At 55.8% G+C, this 20,974-nt stretch overlaps 1 protein-coding gene across 9 annotated transcripts in view; it reads right to left on the reverse strand.

Annotated features, from left to right (window-relative positions):
- Nucleotides 1-1,681: 1,681 nt before the first annotated feature.
- The window catches only part of dnai1 (dynein, axonemal, intermediate chain 1), a 45,924-nt gene continuing 26,631 nt past the window's right edge, over nucleotides 1,682-20,974 (reverse strand). For all 9 annotated transcript variants that reach the window (XM_031894402.1, NM_001126518.1, XM_031894285.1 and 6 more), the window contains 2 exon segments: nucleotides 6,064-6,249; nucleotides 1,682-2,023 (listed from right to left, as the gene is read on the reverse strand). In XM_031894402.1, coding sequence (XP_031750262.1) covers nucleotides 1,889-2,023; nucleotides 6,064-6,249 — 321 coding nt within the window. In that variant the 3' untranslated portion in view covers nucleotides 1,682-1,888.

Genomic DNA, 20,974 nt, shown 5'->3' on the forward strand with positions numbered 1-20,974 from the left:
GCAGTAGGGCAAGATGGGGACAGTAGGGCAAGATGGAGACAGTAGGGCAAGATGGGGACAGTAGGGCAAGATGGAGACAGTAGGGCAAGATGGAGACAGTAGGGCAAGATGGGGACAGTAGGGCAAGATGGAGACAGTAGGGCAAGATGGAGACAGTAGGGCAAGATGGAGACAGTAGGGCAAGATGGAGACAGTAGGGCAAGATGGAGACAGTAGGGCAAGATGAAGACAGTAGGGCAAGATGGGGACAGTAGGGCAAGATGGGGACAGTAGGGCAAGATGGGGACAGTAGGGCAAGATGGAGACAGTAGGGCAAGATGGAGACGGTAGGACAAGATGGAGACGGTAGGGCAAGATGGAGACGGTAGGGCAAGATGGAGACAGTAGGGCAAGATGGAGACAGTAGGGCAAGATGGAGACAGTAGGGCAAGATGGAGACAGTAGGGCAAGATGGAGACAGTAGGGCAAGATGGAGACAGTAGGGCAAGATGGGGACAGTAGGGCAAGATGGGGACAGTAGGGCAAGATGGAGACAGTAGGGCAAGATGGGGACAGTAGGGCAAGATGGGGACAGTAGGGCAAGATGGAGACAGTAGGGCAAGATGGAGACAGTAGGGCAAGATGGAGACAGTAGGGCAAGATGGAGACAGTAGGGCAAGATGGAGACAGTAGGGCAAGATGGAGACAGTAGGGCAAGATGGAGACAGTAGGGCAAGATGAAGACAGTAGGGCAAGATGGGGACAGTAGGGCAAGATGGGGACAGTAGGGCAAGATGGAGACGGTAGGGCAAGATGGGGACGGTAGGGCAAGATGGAGACGGTAGGGCAAGATGGAGACGGTAGGGCAAGATGGGGACGGTAGGGCAAGATGGAGACGGTAGGGCAAGATGGAGACGGTAGGGTAAGATGGAGACGGTAGGACAAGATGGAGACAGTAGGGCAAGATGGGGACGGTAGGGCAAGATGGAGACGGTAGGGCAAGATGGGGACAGTAGGGCAAGATGGGGACAGTAGGACAAGATGGAGACAGTAGGACAAGATGGGGACAGTAGGGCAAGATGGGGACAGTAGGGCAAGATGGAGACAGTAGGACAAGATGGGGACAGTAGGGCAAGATGGAGACAGTAGGACAAGATGGAGACGGTAGGGCAAGATGGAGACGGTAGGGCAAGATGGAGACGGTAGGGCAAGATGGAGACGGTAGGGCAAGATGGAGACGGTAGGGCAAGATGGAGACGGTAGGGCAAGATGGAGACGGTAGGGCAAGATGGAGACGGTAGGGCAAGATGGAGACGGTAGGGCAAGATGGAGACGGTAGGGCAAGATGGAGACGGTAGGGCAAGATGGAGACGGTAGGGCAAGATGGAGACAGTAGGACAAGATGGAGACAGTAGGACAAGATGGAGACGGTAGGGCAAGATGGAGACGGTAGGGCAAGATGGAGACGGTAGGGCAAGATGGAGACGGTAGGGCAAGGTGCCCTGGTGATACAGACATTTCAGGGGCAATGGGGGGAATTGCTGGGCTCATTACAGGGCAGTTTCCAGGGCGACATACATTGGGGCAGTACCTACAGGGCTCAGTGGGGAGGGGTGGGGCCAGTACTGGGAATGGGTTACTTGGCTTTACATATATTTATCCTATGAATTGTATTTACAAGCAGTAACTGTTCAAGGGCAACTAAACCAAACATTTACTTTAATAGGAAGAGATGTGAGTGTGAGACAAATACATTTTTACAGTCGGCCAAATGCTGGAGATAAAGAAGGGGGGCCCCTGGCAAATCTGGGGCCAAATCAATCACCAATGTCCATCCTGTGGCCCCCGGCTATTGGCCCTCACTGGCCCAGAAGACAAGTTTATACCTGGGCACTTGGGACCCGGAGGCCTAATACTCTGCTCTGTGAGTTGGAGACTCGGTTTCCCCCTGTTGGATATCGGGTTCTCTCACAAGGGCAAGCAGTTTGTCCAGTTTGGCCACCTCCACCTCTGGCCCCTTCTGGGCCTCCTGGCCTTTCTTTTCCTAGGAGAAAAAGCAAAGTAATGAGTTTAATAAGAGGGGGGTGAGGTGGGGTATAACTCAGGGGCACATTGTGTCTCATCACCTCGGCCCAATAACCTAGTGACCCTCCCCTGAAGAACCTCCAACATATATCCCTGAGTGACCCTCCCCCGAGGAACCTCCAACATGTATCCCTGAGTGACCCTCCCCCGAGGAACCTCCAACATGTATCCCTGAGTGACCCTCCCCCGAGGAACCTCCAACATGTATCCCTGAGTGACCCTCCCCCGAGGAACCTCCAACATGTATCCCTGAATGACCCTCCCCCGAGGAACCTCCAACATGTATCCCTGAGTGACCCTCCCCCGAGGAACCTCCAACATGTATCCCTGAGTGACCCTCCCCCGAGGAACCTCCAACATGTATCCCTGAGTGACCCTCCCCCGAGGAACCTCCAACATGTATCCCTGAGTGACCCTCCCCCGAGGAACCTCCAACATGTATCCCTGAGTGACCCTCCCCCGAGGAACCTCCAACATGTATCCCTGAGTGACCCTCCCCCGAGGAACCTCCAACATGTATCCCTGAGTGACCCTTCCCCGAGGAACCTCCAACATGTATACCTGAGTGACCCTCCCCCGAGGAACCTCCAACATGTATCCCTGAGTGACCCTCCCCCGAGGAACCTCCAACATGTATCCCTGAGTGACCCTCCCCCGAGGAACCTCCAACATGTATCCCTGAGTGACCCTCCCCCGAGGAACCTCCAACATGTATCCCTGAGTGACCCTCCCCTAAGGAACCTATAACATGTATCCCTGAGTGATACTCAGAGTTCCCTGTGAACCCAGAACCCCTCAGTGACTGCTAATATCCTTATCATTTACAGTAGGGGGTACAGTATCCCTTATAATACATGAGTGATACTCAGAGTTCCCTGTATAACTCAGCCTGCAGCCTTGTGCCTTTATATGGGGGGCACAGAACCCCTCAGTGACTGCTAATATCCTTATCATTTACAGTAGGGGGTACAGTATCCCTTATAATACATGAGTGATACTCAGAGTTCCCTGTATAACTCAGCCTGCAGCCTTGTGCCTTTATATGGGGGGCACAGAACCCCTCAGTGACTGCTAATATCCTTATCATTTACAGTAGGGGGTACATTATCCCTTATAATACATGAGTGATACTCAGAGTTCCCTGTATAACTCAGCCTGCAGCCTTGTGCCTTTATATGGGGGGCACAGAACCCCTCAGTGACTGCTAATATCCTTATCATTTACAGTAGGTAGTAGGGGTACATTATGGGCAGTATAATTGCATTAGGGGTAATGTAATGGGGTGAGAGGATGACAGTAGAGGGATGGGAGTGCTGTGTAAGAATGTGCCAGTGAGTGGGGGGGGGGGGGGGAAATGTGCTGAGTGGGACTGACCCAATGGAGCGGGGTGGGGGGGGGGGGAGTAATTAGGGGAGGCTGACGCTGCTGGGAATGTAGCAGGTAAGGGATTTGTGCCCCCAGTCTATATAAATGCTGCAGTAAGGAGAGGAGGGCAGTGATCAGGAACATATTCCTTCCCATGAGGCCAATAATGGTGGGGGTGGGCAGTTTATTCTGTATGGGGGAGGGGCTCTTATTTTTTTCCCAGAATTGCCCGGTTGCCCAGGGTTCCGATGGCCCATGTAGGGCTGGGAGGGAGCCTTAATCTGGGGTCCGACACACTCACCGACACACTCACTCACCGACACACTCACTCACCGACACACTCACTCACTCACCGAAACACTCACCGACACACTCACTCACCGACACACTCACTCACTCACCGAAACACTCACCGACACACTCACTCACTCACCGAAACACTCACCGACACACTCACTCACCGACACACTCACTCACCGACACACTCACTCACTCACCGACACACTCACCGACACACTCACTCACTCACCGAAACACTCACCGACACACTCACTCACTCACCGAAACACTCACCGACACACTCACTCACTCACCGAAACACTCACCGACACACTCACTCACCGACACACTCACTCACGACACACTCACTCACTCACCGACACACTCACCGACACACTCACTCACTCACCGAAACACTCACCGACACACTCACTCACCGACACACTCACTCACCGACACACTCACTCACTCACCGACACACTCACCGACACACTCACTCACTCACCGACTCACTCACCAACACACTCACTCACTCACCGAAACACTCACCGACACACTCACTCACTCACCGACTCACTCACCGACACACTCAAACACTCACCGACACACTCACTCACTCACCGACACACTCACCGACACACACTCACCGACACACTCAAACACTCACCGACACACACTCACCGACACACTCAAACACTCACCGACACACACTCACCGACACACTCACTCACCGACACACTCACTCACCGACACACTCACTCACCGACACACTCACTCACTCACCGACACACTCACTCACTCACCGAAACACTCACCGACACACTCACTCACTCACCGAAACACTCACCGACACCACTCACTCACTCACCGAAACACTCACCGACACACTCACTCACCGAAACACTCACCGACACACTCACTCACCGACACACTCACTCACTCACCGAAACACTCACCGACACACTCACTCACCGACTCACTCACCGACACACTCACTCACTCACCGAAACACTCACCGACACACTCACTCACTCACCGAAACACTCACCGACACACTCAAACACTCACCGACACACTCACTCACTCACCGACACACTCACCGACACACACTCACCGACACACTCAAACACTCACCGACACACACTCACCGACACACTCAAACACTCACCGACACACTCACTCACCGACACACTCACTCACCGACACACACACTCACCGACACACACACTCACCGACACACACACTCACCGACACACACACTCACCGACACACACACTCACCGACACACACACTCACCGACACACACACTCACCGACACACTCAAACACTCACCGACACACTCAAACACTCACCGACACGCTCACTCACCGACACGCTCACTCACCGACACGCTCACTCACCGACACGCTCACTCACCGACACGCTCACTCACCGACACGCTCACTCACCGACACGCTCACTCACCGACACGCTCACTCACCGACACACACACTCACCGACACACTCACTCACCGACACACTCACTCACCGACACACTCACTCACCGACACTCTCACTCACTCACCGATACACTCACCAAAACACTCACAGACACACACTCACCCACACACTCACCCACACACTCACTGTTAACCCCCTGAGAGATGCACTAAATACCCCCGGTGTTATTGCCAGCTCTGTTGCCCCTATAGGGGTGGCTGTAGGGCTGTAGGGCAGGGTCTCCCCCTTATTCCCACGGAACAAAGTGCTGTTGTGCTTCTCCCTCTGTTCCAGTTGCCTGGGGGGGGGCACACAAATAAATACCCTTTATTCTCCCCTCTTGTTGCTCTGAAAGCCGAGAGGGGGCACTTACACTGGGCCTATGGGGGGGCTAATCACATGACTGCGCCTTTCAGCGGCTGTGCCCCCCCCCAGTTTCTCAGGAATCCTTATAGCGTGAGGGCGGGGGGGCTGAATGACAAGGGCTTGCCCCCGCCGTGCCATCTCCAAGGCTCCGCCAGTGCCAGCTCCCAGGGTGCCTTTCTGCATACAAATCAGATTTCCTTAAAGGGGAAGCTACGGACATAGAATTAACCCTATCAATGCTTCTGCCTAATGAAATGCCACTAATAGAGGGGAACCCCAAGCTTCATGTCTTTGTGCGGTGTTACTACATACGGCCCCTCCATAACCCCCGGGGGCACAGAATTAACCCTGTCAATAGTCCCTTATCTATGGCACTTACAGGGTTACACTGAATCAGAACCAACCCACACAGCCTGCCTGCGGCACTGCTCAAACGGGCCCCCCCCCCTTGCAGGTGTGAGCAGCTGAGCATTGTGGGAGTTGTAGTGCAGCGGGGGAAGTGACACGTACCTTGGGCATTTTGCGCAGATTGGGCGACAGCTTCAGGCTGGTGACGTACCCCCGGTCGTCCCCCACAATAAGTATGGGATATACAGGGTTAAACTCTACGTGGGTTAACTTGGTCTTTTTCTTGGCCACCACTGGCTGTTGGCACAGCGCCTCGTATTTGTTTACGGACAAATCAAACACATGGACCTGAAAGGGAACATGAAGAAAATATAAATGGCAGATTTATGGGAAGGGTTAAGAACCCCCAATTCTGGGGAGGATCTCACCATCAGCATAGGAAGGGGTTCCTTACTGTAAGGGCAGTCAGGTTATGGGGTTCCCTACCCAGAGAGGGGGAATGAGTGATACATTGGGGGTGGGGAGGAAAGGGGATCTCACCATCAGCATAGGAAGGGGTTCCTTACTGTAAGGGCAGTCAGGTTATGGGGTTCCCTACCCAGAGAGGGGGAATGAGTGATACACTGGGGGTGGGGAGGAAAGGGGATCTCACCATCAGCATAGGAAGGGGTTCCTTACTGTAAGGGCAGTCAGGTTATGGGGTTCCCTACCCAGAGAGGGGGAATGAGTGATACATTGGGGGTGGGGAGGAAAGGGGATCTCACCATCAGCATAGGAAGGGGTTCCTTACTGTAAGGGCAGTCAGGTTATGGGGTTCCCTACCTAGAGAGGGGGAATGAGTGATACATTGGGGGTGGGGAGGAAAGGGGATCTCACCATCAGAATAGGAAGGGGTTCCTTACTGTAAGGGCAGTCAGGTTATGGGATTCCCTACCCAGAGAGGGGGAATGAGTGATACATTGGGGGGGGGAGGAAAGGAGATCTCACCATCAGCATAGGAAGGGGTTCCTTACTGTAAGGGCAGTCAGGTTATGGGATTCCCTACCCAGAGAGGGGGAATTAGTGATACATTGGGGGTGGGGGGGAAAGGGGATCTCACCATCAGCATAGGAAGGGGTTTCTTACTGTAAGGGCAGTCAGGTTATGGGGTTCCCTACCCAGAGAGGGGGAATTAGTGATACATTGGGGGTGGGGGGAAAGGGGATCTCACCATCAGCATAGGAAGGGGTTCCTTACTGTAAGAGCAGTCAGGTTATGGGGTTCCCTACCCAGAGAGGGGGAATGAGTGATACATTGGGGGGTGGGAAGGAAAGGGGATCTCACCATCAGCATAGGAAGGGGTTCCTTACTGTAAGGGCAGTCAGGTTATGGGGTTCCCTACCCAGAGAGGGGGAATGAGTGATACATTGGGGGTGGGGAGGAAAGGAGATCTCACCATCAGCATAGGAAGGGGTTCCTTACTGTAAGGGCAGTCAGGTTATGGGGTTCCCTACCCAGAGAGGGGGAATGAGTGATACATTGGGGGTGGGGGGGAAAGGGGATCTCACCATCAGCATAGGAAGGGGTTTCTTACTGTAAGGGCAGTCAGGTTATGGGGTTCCCTACACAGAGAGGGGGAATAAGTGATACATTGGGGGTGGGGGGAAAGGGGATCTCACCATCAGCATAGGAAGGGGTTCCTTACTGTAAGAGCAGTCAGGTTATGGGGTTCCCTACCCAGAGAGGGGGAATGAGTGATACATTGGGGGTGGGGAGGAAAGGGGATCTCACCATCAGCATAGGAAGGGGTTCCTTACTGTAAGGGCAGTCAGGTTATGGGGTTCCCTACCCAGAGAGGGGGAATGAGTGATACATTGGGGGTGGGGAGGAAAGGGGATCTCACCATCAGCATAGGAAGGGGTTCCTTACTGTAAGAGCAGTCAGGTTATGGGGTTCCCTACCCAGAGAGGGGGAATGAGTGATACATTGGGGGTGGGGAGGAAAGGGGATCTCACCATCAGCATAGGAAGGGGTTCCTTACTGTAAGGGCAGTCAGGTTATGGGGTTCCCTACCCAGAGAGGGGGAATGAGTGATACATTGGGGGGGGGGGGGAAAGGGGATCTCACCATCAGCATAGGAAGGGGTTCCTTACTGTAAGGACAGTCAGGTTATGGGATTCCCTACCCAGAGAGGGGGAATGAGTGATACATTGGGGGTGGGGGGGAAAGGGGATCTCACCATCAGCATAGGAAGGGGTTCCTTACTGTAAGGACAGTCAGGTTACGGGGTTCCCTACCCAGAGAGGGGGAATGAGTGATACATTGGGGGTGGGGGGGAAAGGGGATCTCACCATCAGCATAGGAAGGGGTTCCTTACTGTAAGGGCAGTCAGGTTATGGGGTTCCCTACCCAGAGAGGGGGAATGAGTGATACATTGGGGGGGGGGAGGAAAGGGGATCTCACCATCAGCATAGGAAGGGGTTCCTTACTGTAAGGGCAGTCAGGTTATGGGGTTCCCTACCCAGAGAGGGGGAATGAGTGATACATTGGGGGGGGGGGGGAAGGGGATCTCACCATCAGCATAGGAAGGGGTTCCTTACTGTAAGGGCAGTCAGGTTATGGGATTCCCTACCAAGAGAGGGGGAATGAGTGATACATTGGGGGGGGGGGGGGGGGGGGAGGGGATCTCACCATCAGCATAGGAAGGGGTTCCTTACTGTAAGGGCAGTCAGGTTATGGGGTTCCCTACCCAGAGAGGGGGAATGAGTGATACATTGGGGGTGGGGAGGAAAGGGGATCTCACCATCAGCATAGGAAGGGGTTCCTTACTGTAAGGGCAGTCAGGTTACGGGGTTCCCTACCCAGAGAGGGGGAATGAGTGATACATTGGGGGGGGGGGGAAGGGGATCTCACCATCAGCATAGGAAGGGGTTCCTTACTGTAAGGGCAGTCAGGTTACGGGGTTCCCTACCCAGAGAGGGGGAATGAGTGATACATTGGGGGTGGGGGGGAAAGGGGATCTCACCATCAGCATAGGAAGGGGTTCCTTACTGTAAGGGCAGTCAGGTTACGGGGTTCCCTACCCAGAGAGGGGGAATGAGTGATACATTGGGGGTGGGGAGGAAAGGGGATCTCACCATCAGCATAGGAAGGGGTTCCTTACTGTAAGGGCAGTCAGGTTATGGGATTCCCTACCCAGAGAGGGGGAATGAGTGATACATTGGGGGTGGGGGGGGAAAGGGGATCTCACCATCAGCATAGGAAGGGGTTCCTTACTGTAAGGGCAGTCAGGTTATGGGGTTCCCTACCCAGAGAGGGGGAATGAGTGATACATTGGGGGGGGGGAGGAAAGGGGATCTCACCATCAGCATAGGAAGGGGTTCCTTACTGTAAGGGCAGTCAGGTTATGGGGTTCCCTACCCAGAGAGGGGGAATGAGTGATACATTGGGGGGGGGGGGAAGGGGATCTCACCATCAGCATAGGAAGGGGTTCCTTACTGTAAGGGCAGTCAGGTTATGGGATTCCCTACCAAGAGAGGGGGAATGAGTGATACATTGGGGGGGGGGGGGGAGGGGATCTCACCATCAGCATAGGAAGGGGTTCCTTACTGTAAGGGCAGTCAGGTTATGGGGTTCCCTACCCAGAGAGGGGGAATGAGTGATACATTGGGGGTGGGGAGGAAAGGGGATCTCACCATCAGCATAGGAAGGGGTTCCTTACTGTAAGGGCAGTCAGGTTACGGGGTTCCCTACCCAGAGAGGGGGAATGAGTGATACATTGGGGGGGGGGGGGAAGGGGATCTCACCATCAGCATAGGAAGGGGTTCCTTACTGTAAGGGCAGTCAGGTTACGGGGTTCCCTACCCAGAGAGGGGGAATGAGTGATACATTGGGGGTAGGGGGGAAAGGGGATCTCACCATCAGCATAGGAAGGGGTTCCTTACTGTAAGGGCAGTCAGGTTACGGGGTTCCCTACCCAGAGAGGGGGAATGAGTGATACATTGGGGGGGGGGGGGAAGGAGATCTCACCATCAGCATAGGAAGGGGTTCCTTACTGTAAGGGCAGTCAGGTTACGGGGTTCCCTACCCAGAGAGGGGGAATGAGTGATACATTGGGGGGGGGGGGGGAAGGAGATCTCACCATCAGCATAGGAAGGGGTTCCTTACTGTAAGGGCAGTCAGGTTATGGGGTTCCCTACCCAGAGAGGGGGAATGAGTGATACATTGGGGGTGGGGAGGAAAGGGGATCTCACCATCAGCATAGGAAGGGGTTCCTTACTGTAAGGGCAGTCAGGTTATGGGATTCCCTACCAAGAGAGGGGGAATGAGTGATACATTGGGGGTGGGGGGGGAAAGGGGATCTCACCATCAGCATAGGAAGGGGTTCCTTACTGTAAGGGCAGTCAGGTTATGGGGTTCCCTACCCAGAGAGGGGGAATGAGTGATACATTGGGGGTGGGGAGGAAAGGGGATCTCACCATCAGCATAGGAAGGGGTTCCTTACTGTAAGGGCAGTCAGGTTATGGGATTCCCTACCCAGAGAGGGGGAATGAGTGATACATTGGGGGTGGGGGGAAAGGGGATCTCACCATCAGCATAGGAAGGGGTTCCTTACTGTAAGGGCAGTCAGGTTACGGGGTTCCCTACCCAGAGAGGGGGAATGAGTGATACATTGGGGGGGGGGGGGGAAGGAGATCTCACCATCAGCATAGGAAGGGGTTCCTTACTGTAAGGGCAGTCAGGTTACGGGGTTCCCTACCCAGAGAGGGGGAATGAGTGATACATTGGGGGTGGGGAGGAAAGGGGATCTCACCATCAGCATAGGAAGGGGTTCCTTACTGTAAGGGCAGTCAGGTTACGGGGTTCCCTACCCATACAGATATACAGAAGCAGAGCCTTTCGGTCAGTTAAAGGGGAAGTTCACCATTAAAGGAACAGTCAGTAGGAGGCAGACAGTGATACTGTGAGTGCAGTTGCCCCTAGCAACCAGGCCGGGGTGTGAGTGACAGAGTGGGACAGGCCTGCAACAATAACACTGTAGCCACGCAGGGCAATAGGGCAATAGGGCAATAGGGTTTAGCTGTTGGGGTCAGTGACCCCATATGAAAGCGGAAAGATGTAGGAGAGGAAGGCAAATCATTTAAACAATAAACAAAGAAAGAAGACCAACTGCAAAGTTAGTAGGAATAGGAGAAGTTTTCTTAAAGGTGAACCGCCCCTTTAATCAGCAGAAGGGCAATTAACTGAGTGGGGCAGATCTGTTAGCCATAAGCCCACGGGGCACAAACACAGTATTTGCAATGTATCCAAGCGCCCCGCCCCTAGCGACGCAAGGGTTTGGCCGAACCCCAAATCCAATCCAAATGCTAATTTGCATATGCAAATCATTTCAACTTCTGTGTTTATTTCCCGAAAAGTCACATGATTTTAAGTATTTGGATTGGGTTCAGTCAGGGCCATGGATTGGGCAGTTGGCCTGTCCCTCAGCACCGGGCCCAACCCCAATGCACCCTGGGAAATTAAGCAAAGGGGTTTGGCACTGCCCTGGGGCGGGTCTGGTCCCGGAGCTTAGTTTCCCCTGAGTGACCCATGGATCAGAACCAGAACCTCCATTAGCTGCTTCCTCTCATTAACTGCCCCCCCTCATACTAAGGGTCCCGCCCCTTCCTGCTTCATTCCCTGCTCTCATTAACTGCCCCCCCCTCATACTAAGGGTCCCGCCCATTCCTGCTTCATTCCCTGCTCTCATTAACTGCCCCCCCTCATACTAAGGGTCCCACCCCTTCCTGCTTCATTCCCTGCTCTCATTAACTGCCCCCCCTCATACTAAGGGTCCCACCCCTTCCTGCTTCATTCCCTGCTCTCATTAACTGCCCCCCCCTCATACTAAGGGTCCCGCCCCTTCCTGCTTCATTCCCTGCTCTCATTAACTGCCCCCCCTCATACTAAGGGTCCCACCCCTTCCTGCTTCATTCCCTGCTCTCATTAACTGCCCCCCCTCATACTAAGGGTCCCACCCCTTCCTGCTTCATTCCCTGCTCTCATTAACTGCCCCCCCCTCATACTAAGGGTCCCGCCCCTTCCTGCTTCATTCCCTGCTCTCATTAACTGCCCCCCCCTCATACTAAGGGTCCCACCCCTTCCTGCTTCATTCCCTGCTCTCATTAACTGCCCCCCCCTCATACTAAGGGTCCCACCCCTTCCTGCTTCATTCCCTGCTCTCATTAACTGCCCCCCCTCTGATACTAAGGGTCCCACCCCTTCCTGCTTCATTCCCTGCTCTCATTAACTGCCCCCCCTCTGATACTAAGGGTCCCACCCCTTCCTGCTTCATTCCCTGCTCTCATTAACTGCCCCCCCTCTGATACTAAGGGTCCCACCCCTTCCTGCTTCATTCCCTGCTCTCATTAACTGCCCCCCCTCTGATACTAAGGGTCCCACCCCTTCCTGCTTCATTCCCTGCTCTCATTAACTGCCCCCCCTCTGATACTAAGGGTCCCACCCCTTCCTGCTTCATTCCCTGCTCTCATTAACTGCCCCCCCCTCATACTAAGGGTCCCGCCCCTTCCTGCTTCACTCCCTGCTCTCATTAACTGCCCCCCCTCATACTAAGGGTCCCACCCTTCCTGCTTCATTCCCTGCTCTCATTAACTGCCACCCCCTCATACTAAGGGTCCACCCTTCCTTCATCCCGCCCCTCTCCTGCTCATCCCTCTCATTAACTGCCCCCCCCTCATATCTAAGGGGTCCCGCCCCTTCCTGCTTCATTCCCCTGCTCTCATTAACTGCCCCCCTTCATACTAAGGGTCCGCCCCTTTCCTGCTTCATCCCTGCTCTCATTAACTGCCCCCCTCATACTAAGGGTCCCGCCCCTTCCTGCTTCATTCCCTGCTCTCATTAACTGCCCCCCCTCATACTAAGGGTGCCCTCCCCTTCCTCGCTTCATTCCCTGCCTCTCATTAACTGCCCCCCCTTATACTAAGGGTCCCGCCCCTTCCTGCTTACATTCCCCTGCTCTCATTACCTGCCCCCCCCTCATACTGAAGGGTCCGCGCCCCTTCCTGCTCATTCCCTGCTCTCATTAACTGCCCCCCCTCATACTAGGGTCCCGCCCCTTCCTGCTTCATTCCCTGCTCTCATTAACTGCCCCCCCCTCATACTAAGGGTCCGCCCCTTCCTGCTTCATTCCCTGCTCTCATTAACTGCCCCCCCTCATACTAAGGTCCCGCCCCTTCCTGCTTCATTCCCTGCTCTCATTAACTGCCCCCCTCATACTAAGGGTCCCGCCCCTTCCTGCTTCATTCCCTGCTCTCATTAACTGCCCCCCCTCATACTAAGGGTCCCGCCCCTTCCTGCTTCATTCCCTGCTCTCATTAACTGCCCCCCCCTCATACTAAGGGTCCCGCCCCTTCCTGCTTCATTCCCTGCTCTCATTAACTGCCCCCCTCATACTAAGGGTCCCGCCCCTTCCTGCTTCATTCCCTGCTCTCATTAACTGCCCCCCCCTCATACTAAGGGTCCCGCCCCTTCCTGCTTCATTCCCTGCTCTCATTAACTGCCCCCCTCATACTAAGGGTCCCGCCCCTTCCTGCTTCATTCCCTGCTCTCATTAACTGCCCCCCCTCATACTAAGGGTCCCGCCCCTTCCTGCTTCATTCCCTGCTCTCATTAACTGCCCCCCCTCATACTAAGGGTCCCGCCCCTTCCTGCTTCATTCCCTGCTCTCATTAACTGCCCCCCCTCATACTAAGGTCCCGCCCCTTCCTGCTTCATTCCCTGCTCTCATTAACTGCCCCCCCTCATACTAAGGGTCCCGCCCCTTCCTGCTTCATTCCCTGCTCTCATTAACTGCCCCCCCTCATACTAAGGGTCCCGCCCTTCCTGCTTCATTCCCTGCTCTCATTAACTGCCCCCCCCTCATACTAAGGGTCCCGCCCCTTCCTGCTTCATTCCCTGCTCTCATTAACTGCCCCCCCCTCATACTAAGGGTCCCGCCCCTTCCTGCTTCATTCCCTGCTCTCATTAACTGCCCCCCCTCATACTAAGGGTCCCGCCCCTTCCTGCTTCATTCCCTGCTCTCATTAACTGCGCCCCCCTCATACTAAGGGTCCCGCCCCTTCCTGCTTCATCCCTCTCTCATTAACTGCCCCCCATACTAAGGGTCCCGCCCCTTCCTGCTTCATTCCCTGCTCTCATTAACTGCCCCCCCCCTCATACTAAGGGTCCCGCCCCTTCCTGCTTCATTCCCTGCTCTCATTAACTGCCCCCCCTCATACTAAGGGTCCCGCCCCTTCCTGCTTCATTCCCTGCTCTCATTAACTGCCCCCCCTCATACTAAGGGTCCCGCCCTTCCTGCTTCATTCCCTGCTCTCATTAACTGCCCCCCCTCATACTAAGGGTCCGCCCCTTCCTGCTTCATTCCCTGCTCTCATTAACTGCCCCCCCTCATACTAAGGGTCCCGCCCCTTCCTGCTTCATTCCCTGCTCTCATTAACTGCCCCCCCTCATACTAAGGGTCCCGCCCCTTCCTGCTTCATTCCCTGCTCTCATTAACTGCCCCCCCCTCATACTAAGGGTCCCGCCCCTTCCTGCTTCATTCCCTGCTCTCATTAACTGCCCCCCTCATACTAAGGGTCCCGCCCCTTCCTGCTTCATTCCCTGCTCTCATTAACTGCCCCCCCTCATACTAAGGGTCCCGCCCCTTCCTGCTTCATTCCCTGCTCTCATTAACTGCCCCCCCTCATACTAAGGGGTCCCGCCCCTTCCTGCTTCATTCCCTGCTCTCATTAACTGCCCCCCCTCATACTAAGGGTCCCGCCCCCTTCCTGCTTCATTCCCTGCTCTCATTAACTGCCCCCCCTCATACTAAGGGTCCCGCCCCTTCCTGCTTCATTCCCTGCTCTCATTAACTGCCCCCCCTCATACTAAGGGTCCCGCCCCTTCCTGCTTCATTCCCTGCTCTCATTAACTGCCCCCCCTCATACTAAGGGTCCCGCCCCTTCCTGCTTCATTCCCTGCTCTCATTAACTGCCCCCCCCTCATACTAAGGGTCCCGCCCCTTCCTGCTTCATTCCCTGCTCTCATTAACTGCCCCCCCTCATACTAAGGGTCCCGCCCCTTCCTGCTCATTCCCTGCTCTCATTAACTGCCCCCCAACTAGGTCCCCCCCTGCTTCCCTCATTAATGCCCCTCATACTAAGGGTCCCGCCCCTTCCTGCTTCATTCCCTGCTCTCATTAACTGCCCCCCCTCATTACTAAGGGTCCCGCCCCTTCCTGCTTCATTCCCTGCTCTCATTAACTGCCCCCCCCTCATACTAAAGGGTCCCCGCCCCTTCCTGCTTCATTCCCTGCTCTCATTAACTGCCCCCCTCATACTAAGGGTCCCGCCCCTTCCTGCTTCATTCCCTGCTCTCATTAACTGCCCCCCCTCATACTAAGGGTCCCGCCCCTTCCTGCTTCATTCCCTGCTCTCATTAACTGCCCCCCCCTCATACTAAGGGTCCCGCCCCTTCCTGCTTCATTCCCTGCTCTCATTAACTGCCCCCCCCTCATACTAAGGGTCCCGCCCCTTCCTGCTTCATTCCCTGCTCTCATTAACTGCCCCCCTCATACTAAGGGTCCCGCCCCTTCCTGCTTCATTCCCTGCTCTCATTAACTGCCCCCCCTCATACTAAGGGTCCCGCCCCTTCCTGCTTCATTCCCTGCTCTCATTAACTGCCCCCCCCTCATACTAAGGGTCCCGCCCTTCCTGCTTCATTCCCTGCTCTCATTAACTGCCCCCCCTCATACTAAGGGTCCCGCCCCTTCCTGCTTCATTCCCTGCTCTCATTAACTGCCCCCCCTCATACTAAGGGTCCCGCCCCTTCCTGCTTCATTCCCTGCTCTCATTAACTGCCCCCCCTCATACTAAGGGTCCCGCCCCTTCCTGCTTCATTCCCTGCTCTCATTAACTGCCCCCCCTCATACTAAGGGTCCCGCCCCTTCCTGCTTCATTCCCTGCTCTCATTAACTGCCCCCCCTCATACTAAGGGTCCCGCCCCTTCCTGCTTCATTCCCTGCTCTCATTAACTGCCCCCCCTCATACTAAGGGTCCCGCCCTTCCTGCTTCATTCCCTGCTCTCATTAACTGCCCCCCCTCATACTAAGGGTCCCCGCCCTTCCTGCTTCATTCCCTGCTCTCATTAACTGCCCCCCCTCATACTAAGGGTCCCGCCCCTTCCTGCTTCATTCCCTGCTCTCATTAACTGCCCCCCCTCATACTAAGGGTCCCGTCCCCTTCCTGCTCATTCCCTGCTCTCATTAACTGCCCCCCCTCATACTAAGGGTCCCCGCCCCTTCCTGCTTCATTCCCTGCTCTCATTAACTGCCCCCCTCATACTAAGGGTCCCGCCCCTTCCTGCTTCATTCCCTGCTCTCATTAACTGCCCCCCTCATACTAAGGGTCCCGCCCCTTCCTGCTTCATTCCCTGCTCTCATTAACTGCCCCCCCTCATACTAAGCGGTCCCGCCCCTTCCTGCTTCATTCCCTGCTCTCATTAACTGCCCCCCCCTATACTAAGGGTCCCGCCCCTTCCTGCTTCATTCCCTGCTCTCATTAACTGCCCCCCCTCATACTAAGGGTCCCGCCCTTCCTGCTTCATTCCCTGCTCTCATTAACTGCCCCCCCTCATACTAAGGGTCCTGCCCTTCCTGCTTCATTCCCTGCTCTCATTAACTGCCCCCCCCTCATACTAAGGGTCCGCCCCTTCCTGCTTCATTCCCTGCTCTCATTAACTGCCCCCCCCTCTTACTAAGGTCCCGCCCCTTCCTGCTTCATTCCCTGCTCTCATTAACTGCCCCCCCCCCTCATACTAAGGGTCCCGTCCCCTTCCTGCTTCATTCCCTGCTCTCATTAACTGCCCCCCCTCATACTAAGGGTCCCGCCCCTTCCTGCTTCATTCCCTGCTCTCATTAACTGCCCCCCCCTCATACTAAGGATCCCGCCCCTTCCTGCTTCATTCCCTGCTCTCATTAACTGCCCCCCCTCATACTAAGGGTCCCGCCCCTTCCTGCTTCATTCCCTGCTCTCATTAACTGCCCCCCCTCATACTAAGGGTCCCGCCCCTTCCTGCTTCATTCCCTGCTCTCATTAACTGCCCCCCCTCATACTAAGGGTCCCGCCCCTTCCTGCTTCATTCCCTGCTCTCATTAACTGCCCCCCCTCATACTAAGGGTCCCGCCCCTTCCTGCTCATTCCCTGCTCTCATTAACTGCCCCCCCCCTCATACTAAGGGTCCCACCCCTTCCTGCTTCATTTCCCTGCCTCTTCATTTTAACTGCCCCCCCTCATACTAAGGGTCCCGCCCCTTCCTGCTTCATTCCCTGCTCTCATTTAACTGCCCCCCTCATACTAAGGGTCCCGTCCCTTCCTGCTTCATTCCCTGCTCTCATTAACTGCCCCCCGCTCATACTAAGGGTCCCGCCCCTTCCTGCTTCATTCCCTGCTCTCATTAACTGCCCCCACTCTGATACTAAGGGTCCCGCCCCTTCCTGCTTCATTCCCTGCTCTCATTAACTGCCCCCCCTCTTTCCCTGCTTCATTCCCTGCTCTCATTAACTGCCCCCCCTCATACTAAGGGTCCCGTCCCTTCCTGCTTCATTCCCTGCTCTCATTAACTGCCCCCCCCTCATACTAAGGGTCCCGCCCCTTCCTGCTTCATTCCCTGCTCTCATTACTGCCCCCCCCTCATACTAAGGGATCCCGCCCCTTCCTGCTTCATTCCCTGCTCTCATTAACTGCCCCCCCCCTCATACTAAGGGTCCCGCCCCTTCCTGCTTCATTCCCTGCTCTCATTAACTGCCCCCCCTCATACTAAGGGTCCCGCCCTTCCTGCTTCATTCCCTGCTCTCATTAACTGCCCCCCCTCATACTAAGGGTCCCGCCCCTTCCTGCTTTGTTCCCTGCTCTCATTAACTGCCCCCCTCATACTAAGGGTCCCGCCCCTTCCTGCTTCATTCCCTGCTCTCATTAACTGCCCCCCAGCATACTAAGGGTCCCGCCCCTTCCTGCTTCATTCCCTGCTCTCATTAACTGCCCCCCCCTCATACTAAGGGTCCCGCCCCTTCCTGCTTCATTCCCTGCTCTCATTAACTGCCCCCCCCTCATACTAAGGGTCCCGTCCCTTCCTGCTTCATTCCCTGCTCTCATTAACTGCCCCCCCTCATACTAAGGGTCCCGCCCCTTCCTGCTTCATTCCCTGCTCTCATTAACTGCCCCCCCTCATACTAAGGGTCCCGCCCCTTCCTGCTTCATTCCCTGCTCTCATTAACTGCGCCCCTCTCATACTAAGGGTCCCGCCCCTTCCTGCTTCATTCCCTGCTCTCATTAACTGCCCCCCTCTCATACTAAGGGTCCCGCCCCTTCCTGCTTCATTCCCTGCTCTCATTAACTGCCCCCCCCTCATACTAAGGGTCCCGCCCCTTCCTGCTTCATTCCCTGCTCTCATTAACTGCCCCCCCTCATACTAAGGGTCCCGCCCATTCCTGCTTCATTCCCTGCTCTCATTAACTGCCCCCCCCTCATACTAAGGGTCCCGCCCCTTCCTGCTTCATTCCCTGCTCTCATTAACTGCCCCCCCTCATACTAAGGGGTCCCGCCCCTTCCTGCTTCATTCCCTGCTCTCATTAACTGCCCCCCCCCTCATACTAAGGGTCCCGCCCCTTCCTGCTTCATTCCCTGCTCTCATTAACTGCCCCCCCTCATACTAAGGGTCCCGCCCCTTCCTGCTTCATTCCCTGCTCTCATTAACTGCCCCCCCCCTCATACTAAGGGTCCCGCCCTCCTGCTTCATTCCCTGCTCTCATTAACTGCCCCCCTCATACTAAGGGTCCCGCCCATTCCTGCTTCATTCCCTGCTCTCATTAACTGCCCCCCTCATACTAAGGGTCCCGCCCTTCCTGCTTCATTCCCTGCTCTCATTAACTGCCCCCCTCATACTAAGGGTCCCGCCCCTTCCTGCTTCATTCCCTGCTCTCATTAACTGCCCCCCCTATACTAAGGGTCCCCGCCCCTTCCTGCTTCATTCCCTGCTCTCATTAACTGCCCCCCCTCATACTAAGGGTCCCGCCCCTTCCTGCTTCATTCCCTGCTCTCATTAACTGCCCCCCCTCATACTAAGGGTCCCGCCCCCTTCCTGCTTCATTCCCTGCTCTCATTAACTGCCCCCCCTCATACTAGGGTCCCGCCCCTTCCTGCTTCATTCCCGTGCTCTCATTAACTGCCCCCCCTCATACTAAGGGTCCCGCCCCTTCCTGCTTCATTCCCTGCTCTCATTAACTGCCCCCCTCATACTAAGGGTCCCGCCCCTTCCTGGCTTCATTCCCTGCTCTCATTAACTGCCCCCCCTCATACTAAGGGTCCCGCCCCTTCCTGCTTCATTCCCTGCTCTCATTAACTGCCCCCCTCATACTAAGGGTCCCGCCCCTTCCTGCTTCATTCCCTGCTTTCATTAACTGCCCCCCCTCATACTAAGGGTCCCGCCCATTCCTGCTTCATTCCCTGCTCTCATTAACTGCCCCCCCTCATACTAAGGGTCCCGCCCCTTCCTGCTTCATTCCCTGCTCTCATTAACTGCCCCCCCTCATACTAAGGGTCCCGCCCCTTCCTGCTTCATTCCCTGCTCTCATCAACCAATTTACCCCCCTCTGATGCAATACCCCTTTCCATTTCCTAAATGCCCCCCACTCACACATACATATTCTCAAAGTGAGTTTGGTTACTACACATGCACCACCCCCCCCCACACACACACACCGGCCTCCCCATGCAATGCCCCACCCCATGCACCGCCCCACCCACACACCGGCCTCCCCATGCAATGCCCCCCCCATGCACCGCCTCCCCCACACACCGGCCTCCCAATGCAATGCCCCCCCCCATGCACCGCCTCCCCCACACACCAGCCTCCCCATGCAATGCCCCCCCCCATACCGGCCTCCCCATGCAATGCCCCACCCCATGCACTGCCTCCCCCACACACCGGCCTCCCCATGCAATGCCCCCCCCCATACCGGCCTCCCCATGCAATGGCCTCCCCATGCAATGCCCCCCCATGCACCGCCTCCCCCACACACCGGCCTCCCCATGCAATGCCCCCCCCCATACCGGCCTCCCCATGCAATGCCCCCCCCCCATGCACCGCCTCCCCCACACACCGGCCTCCCCATGCAATGCCCCCCCCCATACCGGCCTCCCCATGCAATGCCCCCCCCCCATGCACCGCCTCCCCCACACACCGGCCTCCCCATGCAATGGCCCCCCCCACACAACGGCCTCCCCATGCAATGGCCCACACACCAGTCCCACATGCGCCGGCCCCTCATACCCCCCATACACTGCCCACAATTTCCCGCCAGGCCCAACCCAATAGCCAAGCAATATTCCCAGTACACGGACGGGTAAGTGCCCCCTCTGTGGCAATATACAGTTACCCCTTACATCCCTGTATGTACAGACAAGCTGTACTCACTGCCAGCTGGGTGTCCGGCCAATAGCAGGCCTGGCATGGGTAGGTGTCAGCACTGAGACAATAACAGGCCTGGCATGGGTAGGTGTCAGCACTGAGACAATAACAGGCCTGGCATGGGTAGGTGTCAGCACTGAGACAATAACAGGCCTGGCATGGGTAGGTGTCAGCACTGAGACAATAACAGGCCTGGCATGGGTAGGTGTCAGCACTGAGACAATAACAGGCCTGGCATGGGTAGGTGCCAGCACTGAGACAATAACAGGCCTGGCATGGGTAGGTGCCAGCACTGAGACAATAACAGGCCTGGCATGGGTAGGTGCCAGCACTGAGACAATAACAGGCCTGGCATGGGTAGGTGCCAGCACTGAGACAATAACAGGCCTGGCATGGGTAGGTGTCAGCACTGAGACAATAACAGGCCTGGCATGGGTAGGTGTCAGCACTGAGACAATAACAGGCCTGGCATGGGTAGGTGCCAGCACTGAGACAATAACAGGCCTGGCATGGGTAGGTGTCAGCACTGAGACAATAACAGGCCTGGCATGGGTAGGTGTCAGCACTGAGACAATAACAGGCCTGGCATGGG

This window comes from Xenopus tropicalis, chromosome 1, assembly GCF_000004195.4.
Source record: "Xenopus tropicalis strain Nigerian chromosome 1, UCB_Xtro_10.0, whole genome shotgun sequence".
In the NCBI taxonomy this organism is placed as follows: domain Eukaryota; kingdom Metazoa; phylum Chordata; class Amphibia; order Anura; family Pipidae; genus Xenopus; species Xenopus tropicalis.